The following is a 21,409-nucleotide window of genomic DNA, read 5'->3' on the forward strand; positions in this document are numbered from 1 at the left end:
CCTCCCACAGTAACCTGGGGTACATCTCATCTGGTCCCGGAGATTTATCCAACTTGATGCTTTCCAAAAGCTCCAGCACATTCTCTTTCTTAATGTCTATAAACTCAAGCTTTTCAATCTGCTGTAAATCATCCCTACAATCACCTTTTCCATAGTGAATACTGAAGCAAACTATTCATTAAGTACCTCTGCTATCTCCTCCAGCTCCATACACACTTTTCCATTGTCACACTTGATTGGTCCTATTCTCTCACATCTTATCCTCTTGCTCTTCACGTACTTGTAGAATGCCTTGGGGTTTCCTTTAATCCTGCTCGCCAAGGCCTTCTCATGGCCCCTTCTGGCTCTCCTAATTTCATTCTTAACCTCCTTCCTGCTAGCCTTATAATCTTCTAGATCTCCATCATTACCTAGTTTTTTGAACCTTTTGTAAGCTTTTCTTTTCTTCTTGACTAGATTTTCAATAGCCTTTGTACACCACGGTTCCTGTACTCTACCATCCTTTTCCTGTCTCATTGGAACGTACCTAAGCAGATCACCATGCAAATATCCCCTGAACATTTGCCACATTTCTGTCACACATTTCCCTGAGAACATCTGTTCCCAGTTTATGCTTCCAAGTTCCTGCCTGATAGTTTCATATTTCCCCTTACTCCAATTAAACGTTTTCCTAATTTGTCTATTCCTATCCTCTCCAATGCTATGATAAGGGAGATCGAATTGTGATCACAATCTCCAAAATGCTCTCCCACTGCGAGACCTGACACTTGACCAGATTCATTTCCCAATACCAGATCAAGTACAGCCTCTCCTCTTGTAGGCTTATCTACATATTGTATCAGGAAATCTTCCTGAACACACCTATCAAACTCCACCCCATCTAAACCCCTTGCTCTAGAAATGCCAATTAATAATTGGGAAATTAAAATCTCCCACCACAACAACCCTGTTATTATTACACCTTTCCAGAATCTGTCTCCCTATCTGCACCTCTATGTCCCTGTTACTACTACTGGGTGGTCTATAAAAAACATCCAGTAGAGTTATTGACCCTTTCCTGTTTCTAACTTCCACCCACAAATACGCAGTAGACAATCCCTCCATGACTTCTTCCTTTTCTGCAGCTGTCACACTTTCTGATCAGCAGTACTATACCCCTGCCTCTTCTGCCTCCCTCCCTGTCCTTTCTGAAACATCTAAAGCGTGGTACTTTAGGTAACCATTCCTTCCTCTGAGCCATCCAAGTCTCTGTAATGGCCACAACATCATAGCTCCAAGTACTGAACCAGGCTCTAAGCTCATCTGCTTTGTTTATGATGCTTCTTGCATTAAAATAGACACATCTCAAACCATTGGTGTGAGTGTATCCCTTCTCTATCACCTGCCTATTCTCCCTCTCACTCTGTCTCCAAGCTTTCTCTATTTGTGAGCCAATGGCCCTTCCTCTGTCTCTTCAGTTTGGTTCCTACCTCCCAGCAGTTCCAGTTTAAACTCTCCCCAACAGCCTTACCAAACCTCCCTGCCAGGATATTGGTTCCCCTGGGATTCAAGTGCAACCCGTCCTTTTTGTACAGGTCACAACTGCCCCAAAAGAGGTCCCAATGATCCAGAAATCTGAGTCCCTGCCCCCTGCTGCAACCCCTCAGCCAAGCAGTTATCCTCTACCTCCTTCTATTCCTATACTCACTGTTGCGTGGCACAGGCAGTAGTCCCAAGATTACTACCTTTGAGGTCCTGCTTCTCAACTTCCTTCCTAACTTCCTGTGGTCTTTTTTCAGGACCTCCTCCCATTTCCTATCTATGTCATTGGTACCAATATGTACTTATAAAGGCAATAGGGAAGGGTAGGGTTGACTCTCACCAGTTCAGGTTGAGATTTATTTATCACATGTACATCAGAACATACATTGAAAATCATTGTTTGCATTACCCAAGGATGTGCTGGGGGCAGCTGGCAAGTGTCACTACTCATGCCTACAACAGTCAAAGAATGGATCCATAGCCTGCTGACAAATGGGTTTGTGGATTGGTTAATGAAAGTTGGCCAGTGCCTGTAAAAGCCTCAATTACCCCTCCATCAGGGGAAAAGCCATCCCAACCACTGAGCACATCTACTGTACATGAAATGCTGTCACAGGAAAGCAGTGTCACTCATTGGCCCCCCCACCCCACATCACCCAGGGCATGCTCTTTTCTCGCTGCCGCCATCACGAAGAAGGTACAGGAGCCTCAGGACTCACACCACCAGATTCAGGGACAGTTATTACCCCTCAACAATCACTCAACTTCACTTGTCCCATCATTGAACTGTTCCCACAACCAATGGACTCACTTTCAAGGACTCTTCATTGCATTTTCTCGATAATTATTGCTTATTTATTGATTATTATTATTTCTTTCTTTTTGAATTTACACAGTGGTTGAACACCCAGGTTGGGCGTTCCTTCATTAATTCTGTTATGGCTATTCTTCTATAGATTTGCTGAGTATGCCCACACGAAAATGAATGTCAGGGTTATATATGGTGACATATGTGTACTTTGATAATAAAATTTACTTTACTTTGAACATTGAAGAGTCCTTAGAACTTGGAGAAGCAGGAATAAAGTAACCTTGGGTCACAACACTAAAATATTTTAATTGCAAGAGTATAACTCAGGAAAGTACAGTTTGGCTTCATTTTGAGCTTTGAAAACAGCAGCACACAGAATAAAAACTCTGGGGACACAAAGGAATTTTGAGAGAGGGACTGTCAATCACAAAAAAAAGTGGAACAGCATATACAACATGCTGGAGGAACTCAGCAGGTCAGGCAGCAACTACGGAGAGGAACATCGACTCTTTTCTCTCCATAAATGCTGCTTAGGCTGCTGAGTTTCTCCAGCATTTCTTGTGTGTTACTCTGGATTTCCAGCATTTGAGAAGCTCATCTCAATAACTGTACTTGCGGAACAAATCAGTTGAGGAGATGCTGAATAACAAATCACAGGGCAGAGTAGCCACCGTGCATAGTGTAAGTCTCAACTTACACACCCTCATCAGTGCATGTTAAAGCTGATAAACCTACACTTTGCTTGCTTAAAAGGAATGTAGTGACAGTTTTGATGAACCAGGCTAGCATCCAGCAATGTTATTTCAGTCATTATTTTCCTAAGGTTCTGAGAAATCTGTGTCTTGCTGCTCTACCTGTCCACATTGGGGGACTGGAGGTGCAGAGTCAGCAGCTTCAACTCCTGGCTATTAACTGTCCTGGGCCCAGCACACAGATACGCTCGCAAGGAAAGCACAGCAGCGTTTTGACTGTTCTAGGATATTAAAGAGGCGTGGCTTGTCACCGAATACTTGATGCACTGACTGGCTGCAAGCTGGTCTGCGGGTGCAGCAATTCAGAGAATGGCGGACTCTGCCTAATATATCATAGGCACGTTATCCCCACCCCTGGAAGTATCTCCAGGAGGTGCTGCTGCCTCCAGAAAAGGCAATACCCTTTGAGGATCTCCACCACCTAGACTGTGCCATGCTAGCTTTGGGAAGGAGGTACTGAACCCCCACCCCCAGGTACAAGAACAGCTACTTCCCTTCAACCAATCAGCACAACCCTAAGCACTAGGAGTTTGGCAGCAACTTTAAACTCTAAAATGGACTTTCTTTGTTATAATGATGTTGTTTCTTGTTCATATTGTATTAATGTTTTTATGAATATTGCTATGTCCCTGTGATACCACTGCAAACAAGATTTTTCATTCCACCCAAGTGAACACGTTCTTGAGCAGATGACATTAAACCTGAGTTTGATCACAGGTTGGAACACAACCAATTTGAAAATTCACCATGTTCCTAGCAAACTGGTGCCTTTTGTATCTATTAATATTCCTCTGTACAATCGCAGTTTCTGTGTTCCCTGTTTTGAAAGTAACTCTTATTGAGCCATAACTGCTGAAGAGCCAGGAGGCAGTTAGTTCCCTTCTTCTTGCAGAGACATGCACTGATATCTGCAAAACCACCAACACATTTGACAAGCATTACCCTGGGTAATCCCAGTGCCTCAGCTAACACAGCCGTCTTCAACCCTGTTTGATCATGTGTGTCTGCCCACAGTTATACCTCTTTATCTCCTGCCTCCCCCGCTATTTTCTGCAAGGGAATATTCAAAACCAAGCAAGAAGCTCAGAGAGAGAGTGGTTTTGTTAACAGGAGAGAGGTGGGGAATAGCAAATTAATGATGTGGCAAGGAAGGCAGAGAGAGAGGAGGCTGCTAACTCTGCTAGGCTCTCGTTATCGCTGAGCTGCCTATTTTTAGCTAGCAGCACTGCTACAGTGGCGAAGTGTTAACATACCTCAGACGAATCGTCAAGTTTCAGAGGCGGCTGCTCGGAGACGCGCCGGAGATGTGCTCGAACTTCCTCTTCATCACTTTCATCATACGAGTCATCAAAGTCATAGTAATAACCTAATTAGGAACATTGGAAGCAAAGCGACAGAATAACTGACAATGCAGCCTGACAGTGTGCAAGTATGTGTTGCTGTGTCAGCACATTCATCCCCAGAAACGTTGCCCAATTAGTTCACTTCAATCCTTCAATTAACTAACTACAGCCTCGTGCATGCAACACACACACACTCTCTCTCTCTCTAAATATAGCTCATGGCAGTTCAAAGCGAAAATCTTTTTTCCAAGAGGTACCTCACAAACGAATAGAGGCTAATGAAACAGGATCTCTTCTGAACAGTTAATGGGTATGCATTGGGGTCTGGGCCACACTCACCAGAACAGACCCAAATGTTGAGCCTGAGCTGATGATGGCATTATTTCCCTTTCCAATGGCGCCCAGTGCTGTGGTTTGGATAAAGGGAAGGGATGGAGGGAAAACTCATACCGTTCCTTCATTGTGATCCAATGATCTTGAGGAAACCTGGAATGAATTTGTGCCAAGCCTCCTCTGAGCTATGAAGGTATGATCAATCCCACAGTTGGGCGAGACCCACCAAGTCTTCAGCCCTGGACTGCCTATAACATACAGTGGGACCCCCTGATCTCCAGTTCTATCTTCTTCTTTGCAGAAAACACCTCTGTCACTGGGACATATGCAACTTTGCTCCCATTCTTCACAGACATGTGACATAAGTTGGACTGCAAGCGGGCTTGACGGCAGCCATTGCTTATGTTGTCAGAGCAACGAGAAAGAGCAAAGGCCAGGAGAGGATAAAAAAAAAAGTAGCCCACGTTCCCCTCAAAACAAAACAAAATATCATAAAAATATCTGCATTTATTAACACTTTTCAAGGGCTTCAAACCAATGAAGTGCTTTTGAAGTGGTCACTACTATAAAGTAGGTCACACGGGGGGCAATTTCAAAACAGTAAGATTCCACCAGCAGCAATATGACAATGACCTGACAATCCTTTTTAATGTGGTTTGACTGCGGGACAGGTATTGGGCAGGACATGAGGGGCAGCTCCCCTGGCTTTTCGGAGGATTATGTCATCTTCCACCTGAGATGGAAGATGACAGTTCAACCCTTGATGTTGTAGCACTCCCTCCATGCTGCAACAGAACATTCGTCTAGAATGCTTTAGTGTTCAGCACCAACTTGGAAACATACTGAGCTTCACCAATTGAACATGAGGTCCATGCACAAATGCCGGATTAGAGCCGGGATGCCGCGCTATTGCAACCAAACTCCACCGGAAGCCCCGGCTGCTGAAATTCACCTTTCTCCTTTGCTTCTTTCCGTCTCTTCTCCTCGAGGTCCAACTTGCTTACCAGCCTCCTGTGCCGCTGCAGAGACTCGTCGTAGATGTACAAGGGGCCTGGGGCCCGCGACTGGCCGTGAGATTGCCTGTAGGCAGCAGCTGCCTTGTGCAACAAGCCAACGTCATTGTGTGACGTGGGGAAGGCTAGAGACATTCTCTGCTGGTTGAGGATGGACTGGGCAGATTTCTCCAGCTCGGCGAAAGGGGGTCCATAAGAATGGGGGTGTGCCATGTGCTCCAAGGAGGCAGGCCCTCGGAGTGGCTGGTACTTCTCCGGGACCTCTTGCCTCTTGAGGGCCTCCTCGTGGCTGTGGAGTTTCTCGGTCTTGATGAGTGGCCCTGGCTGCCGGTGTGAGTCGTAGGGGCCGGCGTAGCTGTTCAGCACGTGGTTCTCCTGGCTCTTGCGGGCCTCAGAATGGTTATCCAGCAGGCTCACCGGGTTCCACAGGACGGCCGGGCTGGAGTGGTGCTCCTTAGGGTGGGGCTTGGGGGAGATGAGAGGTGGAGGGGCTCCCAGCTGTTGGGGCTGGTCTCTGTTACTGAGCTCATGGGAGTGACTCGGCCCAGACCTGACAACGCAAAGCACAGAAGTTAGCACCTGGCGCACACCTGTATCGGCTCTGCTTGTCAGAGACTGCCAGACAAGGCAACTTCATGAATAAGTCTAGGAGGAACTGCTTTACATTATCTTTACAAATTTCAAAGTTCAATGATTCATTTCCTTGCAGACATTCACAATAGAACAAAGAAACACAATAGAGTCAATGAAAAATCTATACACAAATAAGGATTGACAAGTTTAAGGCAAATTTATAGCAGGGAAGCAGGCCATTTGGCTCAACTCATCACTGCCTACCTCTCATCCCTCGTAACTACCATCACCAGGTGCACTTATAACTTTCTTCCTTGCATCTGGGTTTAGCTGTAACCTGCTTGCTCCATCTGCACCAATCATTTATGGCAATGTGGTCCACATTCTGAGCTCTCTTAGTAATTTATTATTTAGAGATATAGCACGGTAACAGGCCTGCATTGCTCACTGACCACTTAACCCACGTCTTCGCCCACTTAACCCACGTGTCTTTGGAACAGGGGTGGGAACTGGAGCACCCGGAGAAAACACATCCAGTTGCAGGGGAATCGTGCAAACTCCTTACAGTCAGTGGTGGGACTGAACCTGGGTGGCTGGCGCTGTATAACATTATGCTGAAGACTATACTGCTTGTATCTGACTGGGCATTTGACAGTGAGAAGCGAGAGGCCACTCAACTAGATATATTAACTCTGGGAGCACCTCTTGATCAGCTGTGTAAAGGGCATAATGAATGAATGAATCACAGAGATACAGAGCATGGAACCAGGGCCTTTGGCCCATGAATCCACACAGACAATCGAGCTCCGTGAATCTTCCTCAATTTATAGTAGAGTGCATATAGAACTCGCCCAGAATGTATAGCCCACCACCATAGGGAATATTTGAGGCAAACATCACTGAAGCATTTAAGAGGACGTTCTTGAGACTTGATGGTGGGAGGGTTCAGGACCAACCTTGTAAACTCAATCTTATTCTTACTCTTCCTGATCCAAATCCCAGACGATATTCCCTTTAATGAAATATCTCAAGTTTTATTCCTTCCTAATTCAAATCTGTTTCCCACAGCCACTCCTCCTCCCCAGGCCCAATTTCTCTAATCGGTGTGGCTGAGGAAAAGATACTGAGGTTGAAAAAAAGTGGTGCTTGGGGTAGAAAGGCAGACTTGTGATGTGCTCCCATTTCCCAACTCCCTGTCACCCTCTATCCCTGACAAACAGCCCGGCCCTCTGATTTTTTAACTGCAGTGACACCTGGATGACATGTAGGAAGACAGCACTCTGACTGATGTGGTCTTCTTCAGGAGGGGTAGGGGAAGGACAGGAGGAAATCAAATCTTCAGAAGGTAGTGGTGTGGTTAGCACAATCACTTTACAGCTTTGAGATCAGGATTTGATTCCCATTGCTGTCTGTAAGGAGTTTATACATTCTCCCCATGACGGTGTGGGTTTTCTCCAGGTGCTCTGGTTTCCTCCCAAATTCCAAAGACTAATGCTTGGCGATAGTGAGTTACGGGCATGCTATGTTGGTGCCAGAAGCACGTCGACACTTGCAGGCTGCTCAGCCCAATCCTTGCTGATTTGATGTGACACTAAACATACATTTCACTCTATGTTTTGATGTACATGTGACAAATAAAGCTAATCTTTATCTTTCACCGTCCCAGAAATGCCTGGTTTAGGTAGATGGTTATTCCTTCTACTGAAGAGCTTGGTGAGTTAGACTGGCAACAGGATTAAATTTGATCTTCAAACCCTCATCCTGCTCATTGAATTTTTCCATAGTTGGTCCCACACACTTCTATAACCTCCTCCATTACAAGCCTTCCAGATCTCCTCCGATTCTAATTTCGATCACACCACCGTTAGTGGGTGTGCAATCAACTTTGTTAAGCTCTGGAATCCCCTTCTTAAACCTTTCCACTTCTCTCTCTTCCTTTATGATGCTCATTTAAATCGATTTCTTCATCCAAGCCTTTGACCATGTTCCCTGGCTTAGCCTCTTTCTGTTGTTTGTTAAACTTCTGTAAATGTCCTTTGAACATTTCACTCCACTAAAGCGGTCACAGTTGATGGTCCTGCGATTGGACCTCCAGCCAGCAATGATGATATCTGTACATGTTGTTACCTCACTTTCAGTGTAAAAATGCAAGTAACATGCTGTTGAATTGACTACAGACCAATCGTCACACTCATGCACCCAACCACAAAAGTTGGCTGCTTTGCTTCTGACTCTTAGCCACAAATTTTCAAATTCAGCTACTAAGCAAACATTTCTCATAAAATTACAAAGACCTCATCTCGAAAAGGATGCTTCTTGGTCAATTGAGTGTGCTTTATCAAGGAATTTAAAGTCCCATGTTTTCAAATAACTCTGTGGCCTCACACCATCTTAACTGTGCAATATTTTCCAGCTATACAATCCTCCAAGATCTTTGAACTCTTCTAAGTCAGGCCTATTGAATCTAATCGTACCACCGCTTAGAGAACAGGCCTCTACTGGCAAGATGCTGAGCTCGGGAACTTCCTCCTTAACTTTGATATTCCTCTTCTGTGCTTGAAGAGGTTCCTTATACCAAATGTCAACAAGCTTCTCATCTTTCACTCCATTAACAATGCTGAAAATGGAAGATTTTATTGTTATGAGGTTAGAAAGGGGCTGGGTTGTAACATAAATTCAATGCTCATTGTTACACTGCAAAGAGATACAACACAGAAACCTACCCCTTACCAGACTAAGCCCATACCTACCATTAGTACCTATTTCAATATTTATCTTACCCTGACCCATTTATTCTCTCTTCATTCCATCAACTCCCATTGATATAACTACTCTTCTGCACAATAGCAACAACTTTACTGTAGCTTTATACTGTGCAAAATCTTAGGCACATATATATAGTGAGGGTGCCTAAGTCTTTTGGATAATACTGCAATAATTTTATGTATTGCATTGTGCTGCTGCCACAAAAAAATCAAATTTCATGTGAGTGATGATAAAACTGATTCTGATTATGGGTCTCTATTGTGGACTGACAGTGGGAAGGGGGCAGAGAGAGGGGAAGTGTGGTTGGGAAAAGAGAAAGGGAGATGTGGGGGGAGTGGGAACCACCAGAGAGATGTTCTTTAATGACCAATAAACCAAGTATTTGGAATCAAATAATCTTCCCTGATGTCTTAGGCCTGTGTGTGTCAACCACCACCTCCCCCCGCCCCCCCAATCCAGGCACTCTTCCTCTGCCACCTGTCCCACACCGCCCCTGCGGCGCTCCAGCCTTGCTATTCCCCACATCCTTTGCTGCCGCAAGATTTACAAACTCACTCTCCCTTCCAGGTTGACAGATACAGTATCTGCAAAAGTCCCAGCTAAGTATATGCACCCAAGATTTTCACACAGTACTGTACATCGAAGCATACAGTGAAATACGTTGTTTTCATGTCATTGGCCAGCATGGTTTCAGATGTGCTGGGCGCAGCCTGCAGTGTCACCACGCTTTTGGCACCTACATAGCATGCCCACAACTTGGAAACCCTAATCCGTATATGTTAGGAATGTGGGAGGAAACCGGAGCACCCAGAGGAAACCCACGCAGTACGGTGAAAGCATACAAACTCCTCGCAGAAAGCACCAGGAATTGAACTTTGGTCGCCGATGCTGTAAAGCGTTACCCTATATACTATAATGCCTCTCCAATAATTATTAATAGTATTTGTGTTTTTTTTTTACCAGTTTCAGAAGGATAAGCACAATTTATTAATATTTATCCCAGGGGAAATTTGATTCCATTTAAATAGCTAAATAAATGACCACTACATGACACAGTGGTACAGTGGGGAGCTTCAGTGACCTGGGTTTAATGTTGTCCACGTGCAGTTTACACTCTGTCCCTGTAACCGTATTGGCTGCTGTGTATTGACCCTCTGTATGGCTGAGTGGGGGTAACTGGAAGGGGGGAGGGGGTGCTTAATGGGAATGTGGGAAGAATGGAGAGGGAGAGGGAGAGGGAGAGGGAGATGGAGAGAGAGACGGAGAGGGAGATGGAGATGGAGAGGGAGATGGAGATGGAGATGGAGAGGGAGAGGGAGAGGGAGATGGAGAGGGAGAGGGAGAGGGAGAGGGAGAGGGAGAGGGAGAGGGAGAGGGAGATGGAGAGGGAGAGGGAGAGGGAGAGGGAGATGGAGATGGAGATGGAGATGGAGATGGAGATGGAGAGGGAGAGGGAGAGGGAGAGGGAGAGGGAGAGGGAGAGAGAGAGAGAGAGAGAGAGAAAAAAAAGAGAGAGAGTGCCTGTCTGTCCTTGAGGCTGGGGAGGGGGCTTGGAATAGCGAGTTGGTGGTGTCCACTCTTGTGATTGCAGGAGCAACTGCGCTCTCTCTCTCGCTGGAGACAGAGAGCCTGTTTGAGATCCTGAAGTGCTGGTTGGTGAACTACAGCTTGAGGACTCTGGATCAATGGACTGTTTGGTGCTTCTACGGCCGTGGGTGGGGTAGAGGGAGAGGGACGATGCTTGTGCGAGGAAAGGGGGCACTTCAGGGCTTTGATGCTTCTATCATTCTATGGGGTTTCTTTGTTTCGCGGATGTCCGTGAAGAGGACGAATTTCAGGTTATATACTATAAACGTACTCTGATATTAAATGTACTTTGAATAGGTAGGGTGAAGGGTCTGTTTCTGTCCTGTACGAATCCATGACTTTAGGTGCCCCACACATTAGGGCATCAGTCTTCACCCCTCCCTCTCCCCAGGGCCCCCAACTTACACACCTTTAACATGCAAATGTTGCCGACTGTGATCATCTTCATTATGTGACGTGTCGTATGATATCGTATGATTTTTCTGCAGATGTGGTTTGACATTGTCTTCTTCTGGCAGGTCACCATAGCCATTATCAATACCCTTCAGAGATTGTCTGCCTGGAGGCAGTGGTTGTACAACCAGGACCTGTGATACACACCAGCTGCTCATACGACCAAACGCCACCTGCTCCCATGGCTTCACCTGATCCTGACCACCCCCCGATCGGTGGGGATGGGCTAAGCAGGTGTTACACCTTGCCCAAAGGTGACCTGCAGGCTAGCGGAGAGAAGGGATGCCTTACACCTGCTTTGGTAGGGACGCATCTCCACCCTGCCATCCTGACTACTGAGACTTGAGAACATGATCTAGGTCAATACTGCACTGAATTACTGAGCCCTTTTATTCCTGCTTCTGCTCTCTTTGTATCCAGTCCTCATGAAGGGTCTCGTCCCAAAGTGTCGACTGTTCACTTTCCTCCTTAAGTTTTGCCTGACTTCTTCCAGTGCTTTGAACCTGTTTTTCCAGATTTCCAGCATCTGCAGTCCCTCTTGCGACCATGTTACCAAGAGAGTCTTTCAGCTGAGACTTTAAGTTGAAGCACCCCCATTCCTGTCAGGAAGAAATAAAGCAACCCACCCACAAGGGGCTTTTCCTGCTGTCCCAGCCATCCCTCAACCAAGATCACTAAAACTGATGCCCAAGTGGCGTTGACATTGGAGCTTGTGGCAGTTGGCCACGTCCGTTTGCCAACTCTTGTGCGTCCACACTAATTAAGCACTTGGCAAGTGGTGTGGGATGTCCCCGCGTTGTAAGGTGATACCTAATGACAGGGCTTTGAGTACTTAGTTCTAAGCTTGATCACAACTCCTTCGTGTGTTTGGCGACTCTGAGCAGAGACAATGTTTTGAGCTCCCTTTCCCAAGTGGCACCTAAATTGGGCCTGTTTGGGAAATAGGGCAGGGTATTACATGCCTGGTATCCTCTCTAAAGCTGGTCAGGCAGGAGTCTCTGCATCATGATGGATTGGGATGATGGGATGAATCGAGTCTGTTGACATTGACTGCACAGCTCACGCCATTGGCTCGATATCTGACCATGACTTATAACGATTGGACAAAGGCAAGCAATAGAATCTGTCCTCCATTAATTGCACAAAATGCACGGTGCCACAGCACCCTTGTGTTGTTCGCAGTTTTGGGAAGCTCAATTCCACTGATGTCCATGAAACAAGATTTCAAAAACAGAATACAGTGTACAGCCACCCAACACTGAGTGCTTAGTAGAAGACATTTCCTAGTCATTTGAGAGGTAGAGGAGCGGTGCACTAAAACTAAAGGGAATGGATGAGAAAATTAAATCATTGAAGTGATATGAAATAAATACAAAGTTTAGTTAAATCACAGAAGATACTAGTTGGGTAGCTACATCCTGATTAATCATCCAGAAAACATTAGAGGTTAAAAAGAGCAGAAATTGCATACAACGTAAAAGGTCAAACTCTACTTGGAACGCATGGTTGTCAATGGAACTACATTTCAGAAGCAGAGTTCAACGTGTATGTGTCACTACATTGCACATTTAGCACCCAAACAGAGGTCAGATTTTGACCTCAGCCCAGTTATAAAGTTTCAAGTCAATTCTACGCATTCAGCAATTATACACCTTGCTTTCTTTCCTTTTCCATAAGGAGATTAAAGTCATCAGCTCATCTGTGTCTAGTCACCATTATTCTTCCGTCACCATTTCATTTAAGCAGGCAGCTTGCAAAGAAGACTATTTTTTTGTCAAGGACAATGCAATTATCTGCTGGCATTAGACAGATGAGGCAGGATATCATGCGCTTCCTGAACACGGAGCTGGCATTATTATAATATTAATTAGAAATCACCTAAATGCCTCAGAAGCAGCTGGGGGCGTTAGGGTTATTATAAAGCTTTGAATTACAGAACCATCCTCTTGAAACACACACAGAGAATAAAGTGAGATTCACAGATCCCAGCTCCTATCGTACCTGATTAGCCTGCTAAGCCGAGAGAGATAAAAAAAACTTGACAATAATAAATCATCAGAGAGGGAGGCTGCCTGTGTGAGCAATACTTAATCATCCAGCAATGGACTGAACAAACAAGCGTCAGGAAATTTTATTCAGTGCAACCCCTGTGGCTTCAGGATGTGAATACAATTACCTTTCCAATCTCGCTCATAGTTGTGTCAATAGATTGAGAGAGAGAGAGTAATTGTAATACAGCGGCTTGCAAATTATGCTGACCTCTGCTCTCCATAAAGTGTCATATAATTATCAGTGTGGTTATCTACATATAATTTGTCATCCAACATACTGTTAAAAACCCTATTTAACTGTAATCACAGCTAGAGTATGGATCTGTACTATCATCTGGGCTTTGCATTATCTACGAGAGGGACTGCCATGACACCGAGACAGATCATTCGAAAATATGGCAGTCTTTCTAAGAGTGCAGTGCTTTAATTTGACAATCAAGTCAGTGATATTGCAACTACAAAGTTCTGTCGTCATTCAATTGCTCCCCGTCTCTCTTGAGGTGCAAGGGGAATCTTCTAGTAACTCAGCAATGTGTACCTGCCTCTCCCCGCTTCCACCTCCCCGCTGCTCTTCTAGTGCATGGATTTGACAACAGGTGAGGGGAGGCCAAGTCTCCTGCAGAGGGCACCGCTTGCAGACTGAGCATTCGAAGCCCAGTGCGATCCAGCAGAGGAGTCTGGACAATGAGCAGTGACGTTAATTTGCAGGCTAGTTTTTATTGCAAGAAGGCTGGGCTTCAAAAATCACGTAATGACGCTTCAGATTGGCCCCTTGTCCAGAATTACTGACTTCCATTTTCAGCACTTGAATCACAGGTGAAGTATATTAGCTTAGACATTAAAGAATAGCTGTATCTAGTGTCACATGTACATCGAGATGTACAGTGAAAAGCATTGTTTCTGGTAAATCAAATCGGTGAGGGTTGTGCTCGGGATAGCCCACGAGTGTCATCACGCTTCCAGCACCAAGTTACTAACTCTAACCCAAATGTGTTTGGAATGTGGGAAGAAAGCAAAGCACCCAGAGGAAACCCACATAGTCACAGGGAGAACGTGTAATCTACAGACTGCGGGGGAATCGAACCCTGATCAGCAGCCATGCTGTGGTGCAGCTCTTAGGAACGGTGCAGAAAGCCGAAAACAGGGCTCCAAGAGCTAAATCATGGGGGAACGTCAAATGGATCCTCTGCAGTTGAGAAAGTTAAGGGCAGCCCAGCTAAGACACTAAAAACGATTCAGGGATTTGATAGGAAATGGAGAAAGAGATTCATCTGGTGAAGTGGTTCAGAAAAAGGGAGCAGAAAATAAACTGAAACTATGTCATTTGCAAATGAAATCGGGAAGTAACTCTGATGAAGGGTACAGAGGCGAGTTAAATGTTTGGGTGGAGACATCAGAATTATTCATCAAAGGTAAATCTTAACAGAGCAGCCCTGAGGCAAGTGAATGGTGGGAAACGCCTAACAGGCTGAATGGTCAATCCCTTTCTCTGTGTAACCCTGGCTGAGATTTCATTCCGTTTCATGGGACAGAACTCATTTGTGGCTTAATGTAAACAGAAAATGCTGTAACCTTCAGAAGGTCAGCTGGAAATAGAAACAGTTACCAGTTTAACACTGGGACACTTCGTCAGACACTGGCAAACTTTCAATTAATGGTTTCTTTTTCCACAGATTCTGCCTGACCTGCCGAGTGTTTCTAGCACTTCTAGCTTCATTTCGGCATCTGTCATTTTTTTTTGACTTTCTTCAGTTGTGGCACTGCCAAGATCAAATGACCAGCAAAGCCCAAAGACTGGATTACTTGGTTTCCAAGGAGCTTCTGACCAGGGCTGCAACATGCTATTGCGTCAATAACATCACACAAAAATTTAACAACTTTCCATGCCCTTTGTTAATTTTAAAGTCAGTGGATCACAGACACAAAGATGCATGCACATGCCCAGAGATCTAATCGAGCATAAACTTAAAACTAACCCAACCCTAGCCAGTCTGAATCGCCTGCCAATAGAAATGGGGCGATCCTATATTGAGTTTGCTTGGGTAGCTGGACTCTATAAATGACGCCATACATTAAAATGTAGGAAGTGCCTCCTGTGCTCCCTGCACTGTCCCAGATATTTGTGGGGATCAGCCCTATTTCATTTTAATCCACTTATATGCAAAGATCAGGTTTGGTCCAATCCCACCCAAGCCTGAAGACTTAATTCTTTGGATACAGGACTTGACCTGTACCAAAGTACCTGAGCCTCAGGTCAGAAAGCGGGACTCTCTCCCATGACTCCACTTCCTGCTGCCTAGAAACCAAGGGCACTTCCCACCCTGATCATTTTCTCCTCCATCAGGCAGAAGGTACAGAAGCCCGAAAGCACACATATCATCTTCTGTCCATGTTATCAGATGAACAGACCTCTCATAAGCTGGACATGAATTATTGATATCTCATTCCACCTCGTCAATGGCCCCTGCACTTTCGTATGTCTACCTGCACTGTGCTTTCTCCGTAACTTTGTATCCTGTATTGTGTTTTCCTCCTTACCAACTTAATGTACTTAGAAGAGCATGAGAAATAGGAGCAGGAGTAGGCCATCCACCCTGACAAGCCTGCTCCGCCATTCAATAAGATCAAGGCTGATCTCCACCTACTTGCCTTTTCACCCATAACCCTTTAATTCCCCTACTATGCAAAAATCTATCCAACTTTGTCTTAAATATATCTACCGAGGTAGCCTCCATTGGACAGAGAGTTCCACAGATTTACCACTCCTTGGCAAAAGCAGTTCCTCCTCATCTCCAATCTAAACTTACTCCCCCAAATCTTGCGGCTATGTCCACTAGTTCTAGTCTCACCTACCAAGGGAAACAACTTCCTCGCCTCTGTCTTATGGAATTCCTCTAAATGGAATGATCTGCCTGAGTGACATGCAAGCAACTCTGTATCTCAGAACGTGCGACAATAATGCACCAATACCAATGCCAGGATGTGGTCTGTCTACCATATGTTCCGAAATCACCTCTCCAGTAGAGCGTGGCGTATCAAGAATCTGTAAGGTTCCTTGCCACCTTTATCATGGTACCAACCCAGAGAAAATGAGGCATCTGCCATAACAATACAGATCAGCTGATGCCTTGGAATTACTTACTGAATATCCTTTTGAGTATGAGGAATGAGGTTTAAGTGCCTTTTTTTTAAAAAGTAAGTTGCTTCTTCCCCATGCCTCAGAGACAAAGCACACATCATCTCTTAACTAAGCATTAAGCTTAAAGATTGGTATTTGTCTGATGTATATCGAAATACCAAAACAGAGTAAAATGTGTAATTTGTGTCAAGTCAAATCAGCGAGGATCGTGCTGGAAGCAGCCGACAAGTGCTGCCGTGCTTCCAGCACCAACAGTGCACGCCCAAAACCCACTCACCCTCACCACTATGTCTTTGGAATGTGGGAGGAAACCAGAGCACCCAGAGGAAACCCACGCAGTCATAGGGAGAACATACAAAATCCTTACAGGCAGCGGTAGGAATCAGTAAGTGAAATAAGTGAAACCTGTCACTGTAAAGTGATATGCAAACCACTACACTACCATGCCATCCAATATGTTCTCCACCTGAGTGCTCCTGAATAAAATGTCCCAGCTACAAAAAGGAGGCTTTTATTGTTACCGCAGACCTCTGAGCGAAGCTAGTTGCTTTCAGAATCAGTCAATCAGAAGGCTATTCTGTACCTTGTACAGCACTTTGAAGGGCCTACCAATTAGTTTCCACTGATTAAGCACACTAGGCTTGAACGGTCTTGAGTTTTGAAGAATGGGAGGTGACCTCACTGAAGAGTAATAAATTCTTTTGGGTCTTGATGAAGTAGATGTAAGGACAGTGCTTCCCTTGGCATCTGAAACTAGGGGCCACAGTCTCAAAATAAGCTGCTGGCCATTAAAGGAAGAGATGAGAAAAAATTTCTTCTCCTATTGGGTGGTGTATCTTTGGGACTCCTCGTACAAAAGCACTGTGGAGACTTAGTCCCTGGTTATATTACATTAAAAATCAGTAGATTATTATATATTAGAGGAATTGAGAGATAAGAGTTGAGTGCAGGAAAGTGGTTCTGAGATAAAAATAGCTTAGAACAAGCACAAAGGGCTGAATGGCCTACTCCTACTTATTTCTTACATTATGTTTTATTGACCCGCACTTCCTCTTAATTTTGAAAATATTTCCTATTCAAATGTTTATGAAATATTCTTTGGCAAACTACTATTGAATCTGTTTCCAAGGAGTGCAGATGACAGAAAGTTGCTGCATAGAGAAAATAAGCTTCTAATCCTCAATCTGACTCCAATTCACAGAAATCAAGAGCTTCTGGTTATTGGCAGTCGTGTTTATGGCTGGCTTTCCAGGCTTCTTGATTTTTGGACTCCTCTTTTAAATATTCCTTAAGCATCTCAGATACTATAAAATTCCAGCAGAACTACTGAAATGCTAGAAATACTCAGCAGGCCAGGCAGCGCCTGTGGAGAAGGAAAGAGACGATGTTTAAGGCTGATAAATTCATCAGCCTGATCGGCCTTAACATTACCTCTACATCTCTCTTTACAGATGCCATTGTACTTTCAGCACCTCTTATCTTTTTCTTTCAGCTGAGCTTTGTGAAGCTGTGGCTGAGAAGTATCTGGGAACAGACTGAATCTTTGGTCCTGGTGTGGGGGACATTTTACCTGTGTGCATTGTTGCTTGAATTGTCCCTGCTTTAAATGGAGAGCAAAATACAGATGTGCCTCAATTGCATCACTCTTTAACTGGCAGATTTATTAATTCAGTAACATTGAAATAACTAATAGGCTGATATTTGTAATCATAGCCTAACATATACCATTCTCCTTCCAGATGTTGAGTATAATATGCCACAGTCTGGACAGCAGGCTGACTGCCTTTTCTCAATCCAGTCTGCCAAATGTGTACTTAACGTGAAATACTGATGGGGTCAAGGTCCTTTGATTCAGACGATGCGGGGAAGGGTTAATTGGCTGAGAGCCACAGGGCCTACTTCATCAGCAGCTCCCTGTCTACTGCCACTGCCATTCATGTGAGAAATCTAAATAAAAACAGGGTGAAAACATCCTCAGTTCATAAAAGATGGATGGATACAACAGACATCTTAAGAGCTGATTTCAAAGGGAGATGAGCATGGTTAGCTCGGAGTGCTGCAAGTGAAACAAGATCTGTGACTCTACCTAATCCCTGGGGAACACGCTGATAAAAAGCATTTTATGTGCTCTTAACTCGTGGCTACTGAAACACAAGACATGAACTGCTAGGAGCACACTTCCCTTGTGACCTATTCCAGCCTTTAGCTGTGACTGACCTTACTAAAATTTCATTAAGCTGAAAGCCCCAGAGGATTCTATTTTGCTATTCTTATATGCTTCTGAAAACGGCTGCCTTACTCTTATTCAAACTAATTTAGTTTGTTTAAATTGAATCGCAAACCACAGTTAACAGATTGCCTAGGTTCTAACTCGATGTTGATGGAAGAGGGAGGACTCTTCTTCAACACTCTCCTCGTTTTAATAATGCGACGAAACACCCCCACAATGCAAAAGGTAACTGAATCAATGCCCGTTACACACCAAGGTTCTGTGGTCACCAGGAAATCAACTTAACTTGGGGCACAACATTTCTCCGAAGCTTCGATTCCTTATTCAGTAAAAAATTCTCATGACTGCCATTCAAATTCATTGGTTGACCTATTTGTATTAATAAAATTAAGTTAAAAGTGTGTGTGGATCAATTCAGTGGAGAAATTCAGCCGCGAGAAATTTCATCCCCTTGGGACTTCTGCCTCATGTCAGGAAGGACAGGCCCATCCCTGCTCTTGTTAGAAATGAGTGGTGGAAGTATACAGGTTCTTCCCAGGTTATGTGCACCTGATCTACGAACAGCCTGGATAGATGAACGAGCATTTGGAAGACCCCTGGGGTGGATTTCCTGGCTGCTGCAGCGCTGCAGGCATCTTCTATCGCCTGGGAACTCAGTTTCTGGCTGCATTGAAGGTGAGAGGGGGGGTAATTTCAGAGGGGATGCGAGACTGGTGGATGCCTGGATAGCGCTGCCTGGGGTGCCAGTAGAGGTAGATACATCTGATTCGCTATGTTGGGCATTTGATTACTATGTACTTGGTTTGACACAACATTGTGGGCTGAGGGGCCTGTTTCTGTGTGGTACCATTCTGTGTTCTATTTTCTGACTTGCAAGCTGTCTGGGTTTTGGACAATCTGCCTTGCAGTAACCTGGGGACGACCTGTAGTTAGTTTAGTACAACATAATTCAACTCAGACTTTGGATTCTTCCCGGTCTGATGGGTGATTTGGGAGGAGGTTCACTAACCCCAGTTCAAACCTCACTAACCTGGTTCAAACACTCCGTTGTTAATTGTTCCTCAGGTTGCTCCAGCATCAACATCTCCTACATCAATGATGCTGAGGTTCAGAGCCCTGAGAACTTATGCCCCTAGGTGTGAACATCACCAATAGCTTCCAAGGACTTAGAGCACAGCCAAGAAAGCTCACTAACACTTCTACTTCCTCAGGAGGCAAAAGAAATTTGACATGTCCCTGTTGACACACCACAGAAAGCATTCTATATAGATGTGTCATGGCTTGGTAAGGCAACTGCTCTGCACGTGACAGCAGGAAGCTGCAGGGAGTTGTGGACACAGCTCAACACATCACAACAAACGGCCTTCCCTCTGTGGCAACACACACAAAATGCAGGAAGAACTCAGCAAGCCTGGCAGCTTCTACAGAGGAGAATAAACAGTTGACGTTTTGAGCTGAGACCCTTCATTAGGACTCTGTCTCTACTTCCTGCTACCTCAATAAAGCAGCCAGCATAATCCAAGACCCCACCCACCCTGAAAATTTTCTCTTCTCCTCGCTCCCATCAGGTAGAAGATACAAAAGCCTGAAAGCATGTATAGCTTCTATTGTGCTGTTATTGGATTCTTAAATGGACCCTTTGTACGATAAGATAGAACCTTGGCCTCACAATCTGTCTCATTATGATCTTGCACTTTATTGTTTGCTTGCACTGCAATTTCCTTGTAGCTTTTCAACTTTATTCGGCATAGTTGTTGATTTACTGTGCACTGTGTAATGATCTGATCTGTACGAACATTAGACAAGTTTTTCACTGCATCTTGGTACACTGAACAATAATAATCCAAAATCATCACCCCAGTGACAAACCCCAACTATTGGATCCACCCCCTCCCAACCCAACAATCTTTACAGGCTCACTTGCCCCCCCAGCCTTACCTGATAACGTCTCTGTGCTCCACCTCGTTCTGGGAGCCGGATCGACCGATGTCAAGGTGCTGCTCGAGAACCTGCTGCCGGAACTCCGAGACCTGGTACTGCCGGTCCTCCTTCTCCTGCCGCAACTGCCGCTGCTTCGCCATCCACTTCTCCTCCTCGTTGTTCCTTTGCAGCAGCATTGCCGAGCTGCTTCCCGGCGAGATGAAGCTGCTCGGGTTGGAGATCAGGGTGGGCACGGAGTGGTGGGAGATGGGAGACTGGTGCAGGTTTGGGTGGATTGCCTTGGACCCCGTCAGTGCATATTCCTTGGGCTTATCTGCAAACGAAGAAGAATTTTTATGATCTCTTCTCTGCACCATATGTGTGCTGAAAATCCAACAGTAATGATAGGGAATTTGCTGCATAGTGGCTGAAGGAAAGAAGGGAATTGGACAGGAACCCACACACAGCTCTGAAGGTTCAGTCTAGTGCGGTCCCATCTCAATTCCGGAGGAGTCGTTGGTCACCAGCTGCGGAAAACCAAATAAATCCCCTTTGCTTGTAAATTCTTGGACAAAACCAGTCTGATGTGAAGATTCTCATGTCCAGACATCTTTAATTTTTAAATTTAGAGATACAGCACAATACAGGCATCCTGACCAAAATGAACCACGCCTCCAGTTACACTCATGTGTCCAACTAAGCTGTGTGCTTTTGGAATGTGGGAGGAAACCAGAGGAAGCAGACACACTCCTTACAGGCAGTGTCCAGTCGCCAGCACTGCAAAAGGATTACCCTAACTGCTATGCTACCATACCACCCACATCTGGCTGGGCTTTTGACAAATAGTGAGAAACAAGAAGGTATTCCACTAGATATAATAATCTGGGTGCTCCTCTCGATCAGCTGAGTAATAAATA

General features: G+C 45.0%; 1 protein-coding gene across 1 annotated transcript in view; it reads right to left on the reverse strand.

Moving 5' to 3' along the window:
- The window catches only part of gse1b (Gse1 coiled-coil protein b), a 774,862-nt gene that overhangs the window by 30,081 nt on the left and 723,372 nt on the right, over positions 1-21,409 (reverse strand). The window contains exons 9-11 of the mRNA XM_072279929.1: positions 20,511-20,826; positions 5,713-6,323; positions 4,338-4,450 (exon numbers count right to left, since the gene is read on the reverse strand). Of these exons, the coding sequence (XP_072136030.1) occupies positions 4,338-4,450; positions 5,713-6,323; positions 20,511-20,826 (1,040 nt within the window). The remainder of the gene's footprint in view (positions 1-4,337; positions 4,451-5,712; positions 6,324-20,510; positions 20,827-21,409) is intronic.

The sequence above is a fragment of the Mobula birostris genome, chromosome 15 (genome assembly GCF_030028105.1).
Source record: "Mobula birostris isolate sMobBir1 chromosome 15, sMobBir1.hap1, whole genome shotgun sequence".
Lineage (NCBI taxonomy): Eukaryota > Metazoa > Chordata > Chondrichthyes > Myliobatiformes > Myliobatidae > Mobula > Mobula birostris.